The 15,683-nt window shown below is 37.8% G+C and overlaps 1 protein-coding gene across 1 annotated transcript in view; it reads right to left on the bottom strand.

The window, feature by feature from the left end:
- LOC119505132 (eukaryotic translation initiation factor 1A, X-chromosomal-like) overlaps nt 1-15,658 on the bottom strand; it is a 122,665-nt gene extending 107,007 nt beyond the window's left edge. Inside the window, exons 1-2 of the mRNA XM_037797797.1 lie at nt 15,253-15,658; nt 9,835-9,851 (exon numbers count right to left, since the gene is read on the bottom strand). Of these exons, the coding sequence (XP_037653725.1) occupies nt 9,835-9,851; nt 15,253-15,658 (423 nt within the window). The remainder of the gene's footprint in view (nt 1-9,834; nt 9,852-15,252) is intronic.
- Nucleotides 15,659-15,683: the final 25 nt, after the last annotated feature.

Here is a 15,683-nt window from a genome sequence, read left to right as displayed (position 1 = left end):
TTTATCAGATTGTTTAGGTTTTCAGTTTCCTTATTGGTCTTCTGTCTGGTTGATCTATCTATAGGAGAGAGTGATGTGTTGAAGTCTCCCACAATTATTGTGGAAACATCAATTGCTTCCTTTAGTTTTGCCAGTGTTTCTCTCATGTATTTTGTGGCACCTTGATTGGGTGCATAGACATTTACGATTGTTATTTCTTCTTGCTGAATTGCCCCTTTTATTAGTATGTAGTGGCCTTCTTTGTCTCTCAAAACATCCCTGCATTTAAAGTCTATTTTATCTGAGATTAATATTGCTACACCTGCTTTCTTTTGGCTGTAGCTTGCATGAAATATTTTTTTCCATCCTTTCACTTTCAGTTTCTTTGTGTCCCTGTGTCTAAGATGAGTCTCTTGTATGCAACATATTGATGGTTCATTTTTTTTTCATCCATTCTGCGAATCTATATCTTTTACTTAGGGAGTTTAATCCATTTACATTCAACGTTATAACCGTGAAGGCGTTTCTTGAATCAGCCATCTTATCCTTTGGTTTATGTTTGTCATATTTTTCCCCTGTGTCTATTAATATCCTTTATTGTACCCATACCGAATCTCTTTAGTACTGAACCTTTCTCCAAGTCTCTCTGTCCTGTCTTTGTTTCTCTGTCTGTAGGGCTCCCTTGAGTATCTCCAGTAGGGCAGGTCTCTTGTTAGCAAATTCTCTCAGCATTTGTTTCTCTGTGAAAAATTTAAGCTCTCCCTCAAATTTGAAGGAGAGCTTTGCTGGATAAAGTATTCTTGGCTGGAAATTTTTCACACTCAGAATTTTAAATATATCATGCCACTGCCTTCTCGCCTCCATGGTGGCTGCTGAGTTGTCACTACTTAGTATTATGCTGTTTCCTTTGTATGTGGTGAATTGCTTTTCTCTTGCTGCTTTCAGAACTTGCTCCTTCTCTTCTGTGTTTGACAATGTGATCAGTATATGTCTCGGAGTGGGATTATTTGGATTTATTCTATTTGTAGTTCACTGAGCATTTATGGTTTGTGTATTTATGTTGTTTAGAAGATTTGGGAAGTTTTCCCCAACAATTTCTTTGAATACTCTTCCTAGACCTTTACCGTTTTCTTCCCCTTCTGGGATACCAAAGAGTATTATATTCGGGTGTTTCATATTATCTATCATATCCCTGAGGTCCATTTCGATTTTTTCAATTTTTTCCCCATTCTTTCTTTTATGCTTTCATTTTCCATTCTGTCATTTTCGAGGTCACTGATTCATTGTTCAACTTCCTCTAGTCTTGTGCTATGAGTGTCCAGAATCTTTTTAATTTGGTCAACAGTTTTTTTAATTTCCATAAGATCATCCATTTTTTATTTAGTCTTGCAATGTCTTCTCTATGCTCTTCTAGGGTCTTCTTGATTTCCTTTGTATCCCGTACTATGGTCTCATTGTTCATCTTTAGTTCTTTGAGTAGCTGCTCTAGGTGCTGTGTCTCTTCTGGTCTTTTGATTTGGGTGCTTGGGCTTGGGTTATCCATATCGTCTGGTTTTTTCATATGCTTTATAATTTTCTGTTGTTTTTGGCCTCGTGGCATTTGCTGAACTTGATAGGGTTCTTTTAGGATTTGTAGACCAATTGAAGTCCTTATCTCTAATTTATCAGATCTACAGCTTCGTGGAGTACACTTTCTCTAACTAACCAGCAGGTGGCGTCCACGAGCCACCTGTTCTCCACAAGCCAGTTCTCCCCTGCTTAGCCTTTTTGGTGAGTAGGGGAGTAAGTCTTGTGGGGTCCAATTGGTGTACCAAGCTTGCGTGTGTAGTTGGTGTTGCCTGCCCTGTATATGGGGTGTGTTTCTGGGCAGTCAGGGAGGGGGGGTGGCTCTAACAATCAAATCTCCCTGGTGATCCTAGAGTTTTAAAGCTGCTGCAATAGTCTAATCCTTCAGTTCAGTCCTGCCACAGTTTGTCTCTGCCACTGACCCACAAGTCCTTGGTATTGGCGTATGGCTCCTGAGACTTGCAAGTGGTCCCCTCTTCCAGGCCGTGCACCCCGGGTCCTCTGTTGAGGGATGACTGTGCTATGTCACAGGTGAGTGCCATCCCCCCAGGGCAGTTCTGGGCTGCTGGGCTGTGTAGGGAGGCTCCCAGTCTGCTGAAGTGATGGCTGAATGGGGCTTTGTTAATTTACACTGCTCTACCTTCCCAACTCTGGGACAATCAGCTGATGTTGCAGGGAACGCTAATGTCCACGCCCAGTTTTGTGGTGTGTGCCTGTTATTTGAAGCACTTCCGTCACACTGGGTTGTCTGGGGCAGTTCTGGGCTATGGGGCTGGCGATGGGCAGGAGTGTTTCCTGTCCACCAGGATGATGGCTGTGAGCGGACACCCCCCTTTTCTTGGGAAGTTGTGGTGTTTAGTGAATTTTCTTAGCCACTGGATTATTGCGTTTTGTCTCAGAGCTCTCTTAGTTCTGCTCTTGACTTGACCTGCCCAAATTTCAAGTCTTTGAAGCTTTCTGTATTGGGCTTCTTAGAGTAATTGTTTTAGAAAAAGAAAAAAGGATTTAAAAAAAAAAGAAAAAAAAAAGGGCCCTCCTCAGAGATCTAATGGGTTATTGAAATGCTAATTGACAAAGCAACGAGGGCCATTAAGGAAAGGTCCACAGGGCAGAGAGATCAGCTTTTCTTCGGGATTTGCAGATGCGCCTCAGGGCCTGAGCTCGGGCCTGAGCTCTGCCCTTCCCCTTTCTATGTTCACCAGAACTCCAAAAATCCTCCACTTTTATTTTGGAGTTTTTCGTGTTGTTTTTTTTCTCTATGCCTGTCTCCTCTCTGCTGGGCTGGCTGCTCTCAGATTCTCTGGTGTCTGGTCTGAGTCTATCTATGGTTGGAGTTTGGATCAGTAGAATGAGTTTCCCATAGGGGCTGCCACTGCAGTTCTCCCTTCTCCTTCCCGGAGCTGACAGCCCCTCCTCCCACGGGACTGAGCCTGGCAGGGAGGGGCACGGATCCCCTGGCCGGAAAAACTTACAGATTTCGCTGATCTCAGTAGTTCGACGTTTTCATGAGTGTTGTATGCAGTATGCCCAAAGTCAGATTGCTCTGTGGTGTCCAGTCCACGCAGTTCCTGGCTTTCTACCTACTTTCCTGGAGGAGTAACTAAAACATACAGCTCACCAGTCTGCCATCTTGCCCCGCCCCCCCCCCCAGTGAGCCATCTAAATATTCTTTTTCTTTGACATATAACAGTTTGATTATAATGTGTCTGGGCATGGATCTCTTAGAATTTATACTTTTTGGTGTTTGTTGGATTCTTAAAATTGTATTTAATATTTCTCATTGAATTTGGGATGTTTTCTGCCATTTGACCAATTTTCTCTTCTTCTGGGATTCCTATAATGCATATGTTTTTGTACCTGATAGTATTCCAGAGGCTTCTTAGGCTTTCTTCACTTCTCTCCATTCTTCATTCTTTCTGTTCCTCGGCCATAATAATGTCAATTTTTTTGTTGCTCATGGATTATTTTCGTGGCCACTTCCAATTGGCTACTAAACCACTGTAGAGAATTTTAATTTCAATTATTGTGGACTTCAGCTCTGTTTACTTTTGATAATTTCTACATCTTTCTAATTATTCTCATTTAGTTTATATATCATTTTCCTGATATCCTTTAGATTTTTCCTCTGTGTTTTCCTTTAGCTGTTTGAGCATATTTCAGATCATTTCTTAAAGGTCTTTGGTATCATGGAGGGTGGGGTAAGATGGCAGAGTGGTGAGATGGAGTTTTAATTACTCCTGTGGGGCAGTTTGGTAGATAGCCAGGAACTATGTGGACTGGATATTGCAAAGGAAATTGATTTCAGACCTGGTTCATACAATACTCATGAATGAGTGGAGCTGCTGAGATCAGCAAAATCTGTAAGTTTTCATGGCTAGGGGCCCATACCCCTCCTTGCCAGGCACAACAGATGGTTTTGCTGCTGGTTTTGTGAGGAGGGGCCATCAGTGCTGGGAACCAGGAGGGAGCACAGCAGTTGCAGCACTGATTAACAAACTCAGACTGCTGAACAAAAACTCCAACCATAGATAAACTGAGACCAGACACTGGACAATCTGGGAGCAGTCAGACTGGTGGAGAGGAGATCAGCAGCAAAAAAGCAAAAAACAAACAAAAAAATCCCCAAAATAGTGAGATCACCTTCCAGGGTGGCTTAAAGAGAGAGGATCTGAGAAACAAAGAAGGATTCAGGGGAGACTTTTAGGCACAATTATAAGCAGGCCTAGCTTCTCCTTTGCAGTAACAGTCTTCTTAAAGTCACCCCCTGAATACCTCTTTGCTGCTCAGACGTGGTACTCTCTCTCACTCTCTCTCACTCTCTCTCTCTCTCTAGTTAAGTCAACTCAGCAGGTGAACCCACTGCCATCCCCTCTATGTGGGATCTAACTTCCAGGGGTGTAAATTTCCCTGGCAATGCAGGATGTGACTCCAGGTGATGAATCTGGACCTGACATTATGGGATTAAGAACTTCTTGAACAAAATGGGGAAGGCAAAATGCAATGAAATAACATTTCAGTGGCTGAGAGATTCAAAATAGAGTTGAGAGGGCACTCTGGTAGACAATCTTATGCACTATATAGATATCCCTTTTTTGTTTCAATGCATTGTAATAGCTAGTAGTAAATACATGAAGGTATCAAACTGCAACAAAGTAGCCTTGATTCTTGATGATTGTATAGCAATGTAGCCTACAAGAGGTGATAGTGTGCTTGTGAAAGCCTTATATATCACACTCCATTTATCCAGTGTATGGTTGGATGAGTAGTATAATGGGGACAAAAAACTAAATTTAAAATAAGGTGTAAAGGGTGTTTTTGGGTATTCTTTACTTTTGCTTTTTATTCTTGTTTTCATTTCTTCTGGTAGAAGGAATACGTTCAAAAATAGACTGGGGTGATGAATGCATAAGTATTTGATGGTACTGTGAACAATTGATTGAACACTTTTGATGATTGTATTGTATTTTAATATATCTCAATAAAACTGAATAAAAAATAGCAACAACCAAAAAGTCTTTGGTATGTCCAAAGCCTAGTTTTCTTCATGGATTGTTTCTGATGCATTTTCTTCATTTGGAATGGCTATTGTTTCCTGTCTCTTTTTATTGTCATGTACTGTACACTTGAATATTTTAGTGCATTAGTTGTGGAGTTTAGTTCCTGAGATCTTATGACACAGATTTCCTTGAATGCTATGATATAACAAAAACAAAGAAATTAAAGTAAAGAACATATTTTACTGCCATTGCAAGTTACACTTGTGATGCTTGGTGTTCTCCTTCAGAATTTAGCCCTCACATCAAGAAATTCAGCCTAAGACAAAAACACAGGGTCCTCTCCTGACTTTTCTGAGAGTGATTCTTATCTTGGTCTTATGCTCCTGACCTTAGGAATTCTCTCCATTTCAGGGTTCTGAATGTGCATCCCCTACCCAATAAATATATTTTCCTTCCCTCCTGTTCTCAAAATTCAGTAACCCTTAGCCCCAAGCCAGTTTGATTTTTTTGTTGCTTATGCTGATTAAGCATTCTGGAAACTGCTTCTGTTTCCAGTGCACTATCTGGATGGCAAGCCAGAGATGAATGTCCTGGTTCAGTCTTTCAAACTGCCACTTAACAGTCATAGAAATACAAACAATCCAGATTGGACATAGGGTTTAATCTATTCCCTCTTGTATGTGCCAGAAATCCAGACTGAAAGCACAGACTGACTCCATATCTATCCTGGGAAGTGATAGGGTCAGCCAGCATACTAGGAGCACTTTTTACCATGTTCAGATTGTGTTTTCTTGATTCAGAGTTTGCTCGGTTACTGAGTCAATGTTACTATATTCTGGAGTTTTGAGGAAGATGAGAATCTTGACAGTTTTTCAAAGATTCTATTGGGGGAAAGAATGCTACGGCATCTCAAACTGCCATCTTGGGCAATTGCCTAATTGCCTCTCTATTTTTTTCTTATAAGATTTTTATTAACATTTATTCAAACAGCCTACAATCATCCAAAATACACAACAAATTGTTCACATTACCATCATATATTTGTTCATTAATCACCCCAAACTAGTTTTTGAACATTTTTCTTGTACCAGAAAAAGTGAAAATAAAAATGAAAAAATAAGAGTACAAAAAGAACACCCAAATTTCCCCCTTCTTGCCCTATTTTTCCTTCAGTTTTTTGCCCCCATTTTTATACTCATCCATCCACATGCTGAATAAAGGGGAGTGTGAACCACAAGGCTTTTCCAATCATATTGTCACTCCTTGTGAGCTACATTGTTATACAATCATCTTCAAGCTTCAAGGCTACTGAGTTCTAGTTTGATAGTTTCAGGTATTTAATTCTAGTTATTCCAATTCATTAAAACCTAAAAAGAGTTATCTGTATTGTACATGAGAGTGCCCACCAGAGTGACCTCTCACTCAATTTGGAATCTCTCAGCCACTGAAACTTTACTTCATTTCCTTTCACATCCCCCTTTTGGTCAAGAAGATGTTCTCCATCCCATGATGCTGGGTCCAGATTCCTACCCTGGAGTCATATTTTGCATTTCCAGGGAGATTTACACCCCTGGGTGACAGATCCCATGTATGGGGAGGAGTGCAGTGATTTCATCTGCCAAGTTGGCTTAGCTAGGGAGAGAGGGCAACATCTGAGCAACAAAGAGGATTCAGGGGAACACTCAGGCACAATTATGAGCAGACCTAGACTCGCTCCTCCTTTGCAGTAACAAGCTTCTAAAGGACAAGTCCCATGATAGAGGGTTCAGCACTTCAAACTGCCAGTCCTCAAGGTTTGTGAGGACATCAGAAACCATCCAGGTGAGGAAACCCAACATCTCTGCATTTCCCCCCAGCTCCTCAGGGGGGCTCTGCCTAATTTTTCCATTTTTTAAAAATTAACTTTATCAAAAAATTAAAAAAATAAAATAAAAAATTTTCAAACAAAACCAAAAGAAAGAAATAAGAAAAAAACAAATACCCTAAAATAACTACATTACTTCCAAGATGTTCCTACTCTACCCCAAGAAAATATACAGACTACAACCCAGCAAAGGAACAAGAAAAAATGGATAACCTAAATTAACTACATTTCTGTGAACTTGTTCCTACAACATCCATCAGAAATTAACAAACTTTAATCATTCCTGAGCATTCCCAGAACATTCAATTTACCCATGATTACTCGTATGTTATTAGATTATCATACCCCCTTCAATATTTGCCATCTATTGATAGGTCAACTACATTCAACATTCTAAACCATTTATTTGACATTTTCCTGTGTTCACAGTAGTGGTAATATAATATTACTCTTTTTCTGCCTGGCTTATTTCTCTCAACATTATGTCTTCATGTTTCATCCATGTTGTCATATGTTTCATTACATTGATATTTCTTACTGCTGCATATGATTCCATCATGCATATATACCACATATTGTTTATCCACTTATCTACTGAAGGACATTTGGGTTGTTTCCATCTCTTGGCAATTGTGAATAATGCTGCTATGAGCACTGGCATACAGATATGTGTTCATTTCACTGCTTTCATAACTTCCAGGTATATACCAAAAAGTGCGATTCATGAATTGAAGTGTACCTTTATATCTAGTTTACTAAGCAAATGCCAGACTGTCTTGCAGAGTGGCTGAACCATTATACAGTCCCACCAACAATAAGAGTGCCAATTACTCCATATCCTCTCCAGCATTGGTAGATACCTGTTTGTTTAATGGCAGCCATTCTAATTGGTGTGAGATGGTATCAGATTGTGGTCTTAATTTGCATCTCCCTGATAACTAGTGAGGCTTAACATTTCTTCTTGTGTTTTTTGGACATTTGCATTTCCTCTTCAGTGAACCTTTTCATATCTTTTGCCCATTTTAATATTGGGCTGTCTGTTCTATTGTCGTTGAGTTGTAGGATCTCTTTATATATGCAAGATATCAGTTTTTCATCAGATTAATGGCTTCCAAATATTTTTCCCATTGAATTGGCCGCCTCTTCACCTTTTTGACAAATTCCTATGAGGTACAGAAACTTCTAAGTTTGAGGAGATCCCATTTATCTATTTTTTTGTTGTTGCTTGTGCTTTGGGTATAAGGTCTAGGAACTGACCTCTTAATACTATGTCTTGAAGATGTTTCCCTACAATATTTTCTACAAGTTTTATGTTATCATCTCTTATATTGAGGTCTTTAACCTTCTTTGAGTTAAGTTCCATGTAGGGTGTGAGGTAGGGGTCCTCTGTCATTCTTTTGGATATGGATATCCAAGTCATCCAGCCCCATTTGTTGAAAAGACTGTTATGCCCAGCTCAGTAGCTATTGGGGCCTTGTCAAATGCCAGCCAACCATAAGTCTGGGGGTCTATCTCTGAATTCTGAATTCAATTTGATTGATCAATATGTCTATCTTCATGCCAGTACCATGCTGTTTTGACTACTGTGGCTTTATAATAAGCTTCAAAGTCAGAGAGTGGAAGTCCTTCTGCTTTGTTTTTCTTTTTAAGAATGTTTTTAGCAACTCAAAGTATCTTCGCTTTCCAAGAAAATTGATAATTAGTTTTTCCAAGTCTGTGAAATAGGTTGTTGAAATTTTGATAGGAATTGCATTGTATCTGTAGATGAGTTTGGGTAGAATTGTCATTTAATGACGTTTACCCTTCCTATCTATGAACATGGAATATTTTTCCATCTTTTTAAGTCCCTTTCTCTTTCTTTAATAAAGTTATGTAGTCTTTGTATAAGTCTTTTACATCTTCGTTTAAGTTTATTCTTAGGTAATTGATTTCTTTGGTTGCTATTGAAACTGGAATCTTTTTCTTGAGTGTCTCTTCAGATCAATGATTTCTAGTGTATAGGAACATTACTGAGTTAATTGCATTAGTCTCCTATCTTGCTAAATTTGCTAAATTTGTTTATTTGTCTGGTAGCTCTGTCATCAATTTCTTGGTGTTTTCCAAATATAAGATCATATCATCTGCAAATAATGACAGTTTAAATTCTTCCTTTCCAATTTGGATGCCTTTTATTCCTTTGTCTTGCCAGATTGCTCTGGCTGGCACTTCTAACACAGTGTTGAATAACAGTGGTGACAGCAAGCATCCTTGTCTCATTCATGATCTTAAAGTGAAGACTTCAGTTTCTTTCCATTGAGTACTATGCTGGCTGTGATTTTTTCCTAAATACCTTTTACTAATTTGAGCAAGTTTCCTTCAATTCCTACCTTTTGAAGTGTTTTTATCAAGAAAAGATGCTGTATTTTGTCAAATGCTTTTTCAGCATCAATTGAGATCATTTCATTTCTTCCTTTTGATTTGTTAATATGTTGCAATACATTGATTTCCTTATGTTGAACTATCCTTGCATGCCTGGGATGATCCCCTACTTGGTCATGGTGTATGATTTTTAATGTCTTTAGATTTACTTTGCATGTATTTTTTTTTTGAGAATTTTTGCATCTATATTCATTAGGGAGATTGCCTGTTGTTTTCCTTTCTTGTAGCATCTTTACTTGGTTTTGGCATTAGAGTCATTTTAGCTTCAAAAAATGTGTTAGGTAGTGTTCCATTTTCTGCAAAGTTTTCAAAGTGTTTTAGTAAGAATGCTGTCAGTTCTTTGTGGAAACTTTGGTAGAATTCCCCTGTGAAGCCATCTGGACTTGGGTATTTATTTGTGGGCAGCTTTTTGATGACTGATTGGATATCTTTGCTTGTGAATATGTGGTTGAGGTCTTCTATTTCTTCTCTGGTCAGTCTGAGTTGTGCATGTGTTTCCAGGAAATTGTCTATTTCTTCTACATTATCTAGTTTGTTGGCATAGAGTTGTTCATAGTATCCTTTTATAAATTTTTTAAAATTTCTTTGGGATCTGCTGTAATGTTACCTCTCTCATTCATTATTTTGTTTATTTGGGTTTTCTCTCTTTTTAATTTGTCAGTGTAGCTAGGGGCTTCTCAATCTTGTTGCTCTCAAAGAATCAAGTTTTGATGTCATTTATTTTCTCTAATTTATTTTTGTTTTCTATGTCATTTATTTCTTCTTTAATCCTTGTTATTTCTTTTCTTCTACTTGGTTTAGGATTAGTTTGTTGTTCATTTTCTTGCTTCTTCAGGTGCTCCATTAGTTCTTCAATTTTAGGTGTTTTGTCCTTTTTGATGTATGTATTTAGGCTATAAATTTCCCCCTCTCTGCCATTTTGCTGCATCCGCTAGGTTTTGATATGTTGTGTTTTCATTTTCTTTCATTTCTATATATTTAGCAATTTCTCTCAATATTTCTTCTTTAACCCACTGATTGTTTAGGAGTGTGTTCAATCTCCATATATTTGTGTATTTTCTAAGTGTCTGATCATTATTAACTTCTAATTGTATTCCATTTTTATCAGAGAATGTGCTTTGAATAATTTCAAACTTTTTAAATTTATTGAGGCTTGTTTTGTGTCCCAGCATATGATCTATTCTGGAGAAAGTTCTGTAAGCACTAGAGGAGAATGTGTATCCTGGTGATTTGGGATGTAATGTTCTATATATGTCTGTTAAATCCAATTCACTTATCAGATTGTTTAGGTTTTCAGTTTCCTTATTGGTCTTCTGTCTGGTTGATCTATCTATAGGAGAGAGTGATGTGTTGAAGTCTCCCACAATTATTGTGGAAACATCTGTTGCTTCCTTTCATTTTGCCAATGTTTTTCTCACATATTTCGGGGCACCTTTATTGGGTGCATAAACATTTGTGATTGTTATTTCTTCTTGATGAATTGTCCCTTTTATATATTTAATGGTCTTCTTTGTCTCTCATAACATCCTTGCATTTAAAGCCTATTTTATCTGAGATTAATGCTCCTCCTGCTTTCTAGGCTGTAGCTTGCATGAAATATTTTTCCATCCTTTAACTTTCAATTTCTTTGTGTTCCTTTGTCTAAGATGAGCCACTTGTATGCATCATATTGATGGTTCATATTTTTAATCCATTCTGTAATTTATATCTTTTAATTGGGGAGTTTGATCCATTTACATTCAATGCTATTACTGTGAAGGCATTCCATGAATCAGCCACCCTATTCTTTTGTTTATGGTTGTCAGATATATTTTCCCCTCTCTCTCTTAATGTCCTTTAATGTATGCTTACTACATAACTTTAGTTCTGAACCTTTCTTCATACCTCTCTCTCTCTTTCCTTTTTTTCTCTGTCAGTAGGGTTCCCTTTAGTATTTCAAGTACTGCAGGTCTCTTATTAGCTAATTCTCTCAGAATTTATTTGCCTGTGAAAATTTAAGCTCTCCCTCAAACTTGAATGATGGCTTTGCTTTAGCAATTTTTCTCTTTCAGAATTTTAAATATGTCATGCCACTGCCTTCTTGCCTCCATGATGGCCAGTGAGAAGTCACTGCTTAGTCTTATGCTATTTTCCTTGTAAGTGGTGAATTGCTTCTCTCTTGCTGCTTTCAGAACTTGCTCTTCTTCAGCATTTGACAATCTGATCATAATGTCTTGGAGTGGGTTTATTTGGATTTATTCTGTTTGGGTTTTTGGGCATCTATGATTTGTTTATTTATGTTGTTTAGAAGGTTTGGGAAGTTTTCCCTAAATTTTTTTTGAATACTCCTCCTAGACTTTTACCTTTCTCTTCCCCTTTTGGAACTCCAATGATTCTTATATTCATGCCTTTTTTGTTGTCATCATACCCCTGAGATTCATTCCAATGTTTTTATCTTCTCCCCAGTCTTTCTTCTGTTCTTTCACTTTCTGTTCTGTCCTCTTGGTACCTGCTGATTTGCTGTTCAGCTTCCTCTAATATGGTGCCATGAATATCCAGAAGCTTTTTAATTTTATTGAGAGTTTATTTCCATAAGATCTCTACTTTTTATTTATTCTTGCAAATTCTTCTTCATGCCCTTCTGGAGTCTTCTTCATGTCTTAATATCCTGTGCCATGATCTTGTTTTCTGTAATTAGATCTTTGATTAATTGTTCAAAGTACTATGTTTTAGTTTGCTCATGCTGCTGGAATGCAAAACACCAGAGATGGATTGACCTTTATAAATTGGGGTTTATTTGGCTACACAGTTACAGTCTTATGACCATAAAGTGTCCATCAACAAAGGGTACCTTAGCTGGAGAATGGTCAATGATGGCCAAAAGCCTCTGTTAGCTGGGAAGGCACATGACTGGCATCTGCTCCAAGTTCTGGTTTCAAAATGGCTTTCTCCCAGGATGTTCCTCTCTAGGCTTCAGCTTCTCTCAAAAATGTCACTCTCAGGTGCTCTTCAAAATGTCACTCACAGCTGCACTGGGTTCCTTCTGTTTGTCAGGTCATTTATTATGGTTTCAGTGATTTAATTTAGACCCACCCTGAATGGGTGGGGTAACACCTCCATGGAAATTATCTAATCAGAGATATCACCCACAGTTGGGTGGAGCACACCTACATGGAAATATTCAAAGAATTACAATTGAATCAACACTGATACATCTGCCCACACAAGATTACATCAAAGGTAATGGTGTTTTGGGGGACATAATACATTCAAACCAACATATTCCAACCCCTGGACCCCAAAATGACATGATCTTTCCATATACAAAATGCATTCATCCCATCACAATATCACAAAAATGTAAATCATTTCAGTAAAAATAGTTAAGTACAAGATACCATTAAATCAGTTACAAGCATGGTCTGTCCTAAAGCAAAATTCCTCTCATTCTCTGTACCTGTGAAACTTAGAACAAGTTATCTGCTTCCTATATACAAAAGAAGGACAGTCATAGGATAAACATTCCCATTGCCATAAAGAGAAACAGTAAGGAAAACAGGGTTTAATGGATAAAAACAGTTCCTAAAATCTGCAAGGCAAAGTCCATTAGATTTAAAAGCCTGAGAGTCATGAACAGAATGATGTTGCATCCTTGGGGTTTGAGAGAGTGGGAGTCTAACACTTTCTAAGTTCCATTGTGGCAGCCCTTTCTTCTCCAAATGCTGTGGTGTGTGCTCCAAAATATCCACACATTGGGGAGACCACCATCTTGGCCCCAACTTCCTGAGGCATTGGAGCAGCACACAGATACTCTTCCATCTCTGGGGCACATGCTTAGCTCCTTCAGAACATTGGAGTGGCAGCCAGGCTCTCCCAATCCTCTGGGAATGTGTTCCACACTCTTTGATGCCTGAGGTGGCAACCCCTTTCCTGAAAATTGACATGGAAGGCCTTCTCTCAACCTCCAGGGCAAACTCACCCTTTCCATGGTTTTGGGCTACTTCACTCTCCCAGTCTGAGAAAACCTGGCTACAGACCTCAACCTCCATGGCTCTATCTTTGAAGAAGTTTTCCCTTCAATATGTTCCTTGTCTGTCTCCAGTCCAGAGCAGCAGCAGCTCCATCTGTAAAGATCTCACAAAAATTCTATTGGCTTGCATGAAACCCACAGGAGTCAAAGCCATCACAGACAATAGAACTTTCCACAAATCCTTTCTGGATAACATCGTCAATCTTGGCTTGTACTGAAATGGTGGCTGGGTTCCATGTTTGCTTAAATCCTCACATGTGGCTGTAGCTTCTGGGATTCCACCACCTGGAAGCCCAGAGTTTTTCAGGCCATCAATTTCTGGTTTCTTTGAAACCAAGTGTTCAGTTCTCAGCTTATCTTTTTCCTCTTGCATTTTACTATAAACTGGAGGGAGAAGCCAAGCTATATCCACAACTTTTCATTTCAAAATCTCATCAGCCAAGAATTCCAGCCCGTCACTTTCAAATTCTGTCTTCCATCTGACACCAGGATTCAATTTTGCCAAATTCTCTGCCACTTTAAAACAAGGATCACTTTTCTCCCAGTTTGCAACAACACATTCGTCATTTCTGCTCAAGTCCTCATCAGAAGTATGTTTAGTGTCCATATTTCCACAGTCTCTTCAAAGCAGTTTAGGCCTTTTCTATCAAGCTTCTCACAATTCTTCCAGAACCATCCCCTTATCCATTTAAAAAGCTGTTCCAAGATGTTTGGTATTAGCAACCACAGCAGCACCAGCACCCCACTTTTTTGGTACCAAAATCTGTTCTAGTTTGCTAATGCTGTTGGAATGCAAAACACCAGAGATGCATTGGCCTTTACAAAAGGGGGATTATTTGGTTACACATTAACAGTTTTTTTTCACAGTACATTTTTTTTAATTATATTTCTTAACTGTAGCTGTTTGATTCAGAAATTGGAGACTCTCTTAGCATTAAGCTGTGATTTCTTTCTCTTTCCCCAGATTAGGAAGTTTTCAAAAGGCTTAATTTATACTAATTATCAAATTAAATTTTCATTTACACATAATTTAAGTTTTTATAATGTATACAATGTTGTAGCTTGCAATGTATATGACCTTGAAAATAAAATGACACTTTTAACATAATTTTTTGTTCTGTAAAAATATTATACATACATGCATATAATGAAAGCAATATTTTTTGTTTGGGATATTTCCTATGCACACTAAATAAACAAATTGCCCACAATTATATATCAATATTTCTAATGTTAAGATAACTGGGTGCCACCTAGTTTTTAATTACTGCAACTACTAACCTTATACATTCAAAATTGCTTTTAAAACCTAGATTCTAAAAACTGCATTTTGGAAATGCTTTTTTGTTGATGTTTATGGTGGCAACACAAGATCATGAAGAGAATTATGTGATATAAAAATTAATGTAAAATCGCTACATGATGCTTAAATATGAAAAACACTTCTCATTTTGACTTCAAATGGAGATTTCTGTCCCCTTTAAATTATATCAAAATGTCAAGAGAACATCTAAGAAACTGAAATATACAGAAAGATTCTGTACATTCAACAGACTAGTCAAAATGAGGGCTTTATCATAATCCACAATGAGTGTAGGGCAAATGTAGGAAAGGCAGCAATGCATTTTTTCTTCTATTTTTAAACAGATGTTACAGGTCTTTTACCCATAAGCTCCATAACATCAAAAGAACAAAAATTGTTTAGAATTTTACTTAACATAATTCAGCATTATCAGTTTTTAAAAAAACACAAATACTTTAAAAACAAACCAGTCAGTCTGCTTTAACAAATTGTACTCATGATAATGAAATTTTAATCTTCTTTAGGGGTCAAAATCCATAATGTAGAACAATCCTCAGAAAAACTGGGATGTAAAATGTTGTGTTCAATTTAGATATCATCAGTGTATTCATCACGCCTCCAATGTCATCAAACTGGATTTCATCATCATCACCAGGACCAAAAGTATCTGTTTCATTGATTTTAGCATGCTCTGGAAGCTCACCATATACCTTCAGACTTCCAGCTTCATCTGCATTGTATTTTAAAATTAGATCAGCTTTATTATCCTGATATTCATGTAGACCAACCAATATAATGTCTGAGGTATTTATCCAAAACTTTTTTCTCAATTTCCCTCTGATGTGACATAAACTCTTTACACCATCAAAACACATTGCTTCTAATTGTCCATTTCCTGACATTTTGATTACCTGAGAATACTCTTGTCCATCCTCTTTGAACACCAGCTCTCTCTTTTCAGATTCATTTTCATTCTTACCTCTATATCTATTTTTACCTCCTATACCTTTATTCTTAGGCATGGTGGTAATGGCAGCCTCTCTGAGT

This window comes from Choloepus didactylus, chromosome 10 (assembly GCF_015220235.1).
Source record: "Choloepus didactylus isolate mChoDid1 chromosome 10, mChoDid1.pri, whole genome shotgun sequence".
Lineage (NCBI taxonomy): Eukaryota > Metazoa > Chordata > Mammalia > Pilosa > Megalonychidae > Choloepus > Choloepus didactylus.
This window is presented reverse-complemented; position numbering and strand designations above follow the sequence as displayed.